The sequence below is a fragment of the Octopus bimaculoides genome, chromosome 10, assembly GCF_001194135.2.
Source record: "Octopus bimaculoides isolate UCB-OBI-ISO-001 chromosome 10, ASM119413v2, whole genome shotgun sequence".
Classification (NCBI taxonomy): Eukaryota; Metazoa; Mollusca; class Cephalopoda; order Octopoda; family Octopodidae; genus Octopus; species Octopus bimaculoides.
In genome coordinates this window covers 9,234,415-9,235,471 of record NC_068990.1, presented here as the reverse complement: position 1 = coordinate 9,235,471, position 1,057 = coordinate 9,234,415, and the positions used below count along the sequence as shown (strand labels likewise).

The following is a 1,057-nucleotide window of genomic DNA, read 5'->3' as shown; positions in this document are numbered from 1 at the left end:
AAAAAAAAAAAAAAGTTACAAGTTGAGAAAATAGATTAATGATGTTACATGATGTGTCTTAAGTGATAAAAGAATACATCTTCATATTCCAATGTTCTCTTCAACTTAATGGATCCTTTGTTTGTTTTGCTTTTTACTTTGTTTAATGAAAGTATGACAGTTTTTTTGTTTTTGCTTTGTTTTTTTTAAATAAAACAAATCAACAGAAGATGGAGGCTTTATTACAATTTTTATAAAAGTCCTTGTCTCTTTAGATCATCGTACACCTTTTTGGCAACGACATTTCCTGAGGAATCTTCAAATTCTTCCTGAAATAGAGAAATCAAATAACAAATTACATGCACAGCTAGATTTAGTGAAACAGCCACAAAACAACTTTTCCTTTCACAATGAAGCATTCTACTTTGCGGATGTTAATATAAAGAAGGCCCTTGAAAGGATTTCCATGCAACGTATTTTAATGGGTACATTATAAACTGAACATGGTTCTTAAAAGTAATTCATACAATGCTTGACAGTGTTATAAGAAAGGTTAGAAGTGGCAGGGAATTCAGTGGGGAGGTCAGAGTATAGGTTAGTATTTAAGATGGCCCTTATGGCTTATATATATGTGCAGGGAAAATACTGAGAAAAGTTTGAAAATGCATCAAATATTTATTTACATATATGTCTTTTGTCTAATTAAAACCAGTCTAAGTGTTTAACATATGGGTGGAAATTGTTTAATTTTCTGCATTTATATATATGAAAGACACAGAAATGTTTGCACAGAATAACTGTTTATGTATTACAAGGGGGTACTGAAAAATTCCTGGCTTTAAGGGTATCACGAAAGGCCTGGTTAGAGGGAGGCCTAATTTTCTGAGTTCTTCTACAAGGCTTAGAAAAACTGAAGGACCACTGCAATAAGTGTGAATCTGAGAGGGGAATATGTTGGGTAAAATCATAATTAATTGAACCTCCAGTATTTTCTTTTATCCAAACCCAGAAACATCTCAATACACCCGTCCCTCATAAAGTGTGTGTGTGTGTGTGTGTGTGTGTGTGTGTGTGTGTG

At 32.9% G+C, this 1,057-nt stretch overlaps 1 protein-coding gene across 1 annotated transcript in view; it reads right to left on the bottom strand.

Moving 5' to 3' along the window:
- Positions 1-201: 201 nt before the first annotated feature.
- The window catches only part of LOC106868824 (splicing factor 3A subunit 3), a 117,380-nt gene continuing 116,524 nt past the window's right edge, over positions 202-1,057 (bottom strand). Inside the window, exon 17 of the mRNA XM_014914285.2 lies at positions 202-308. Coding sequence (XP_014769771.1) covers positions 231-308 — 78 coding nt within the window. The 3' untranslated portion in view covers positions 202-230. The remainder of the gene's footprint in view (positions 309-1,057) is intronic.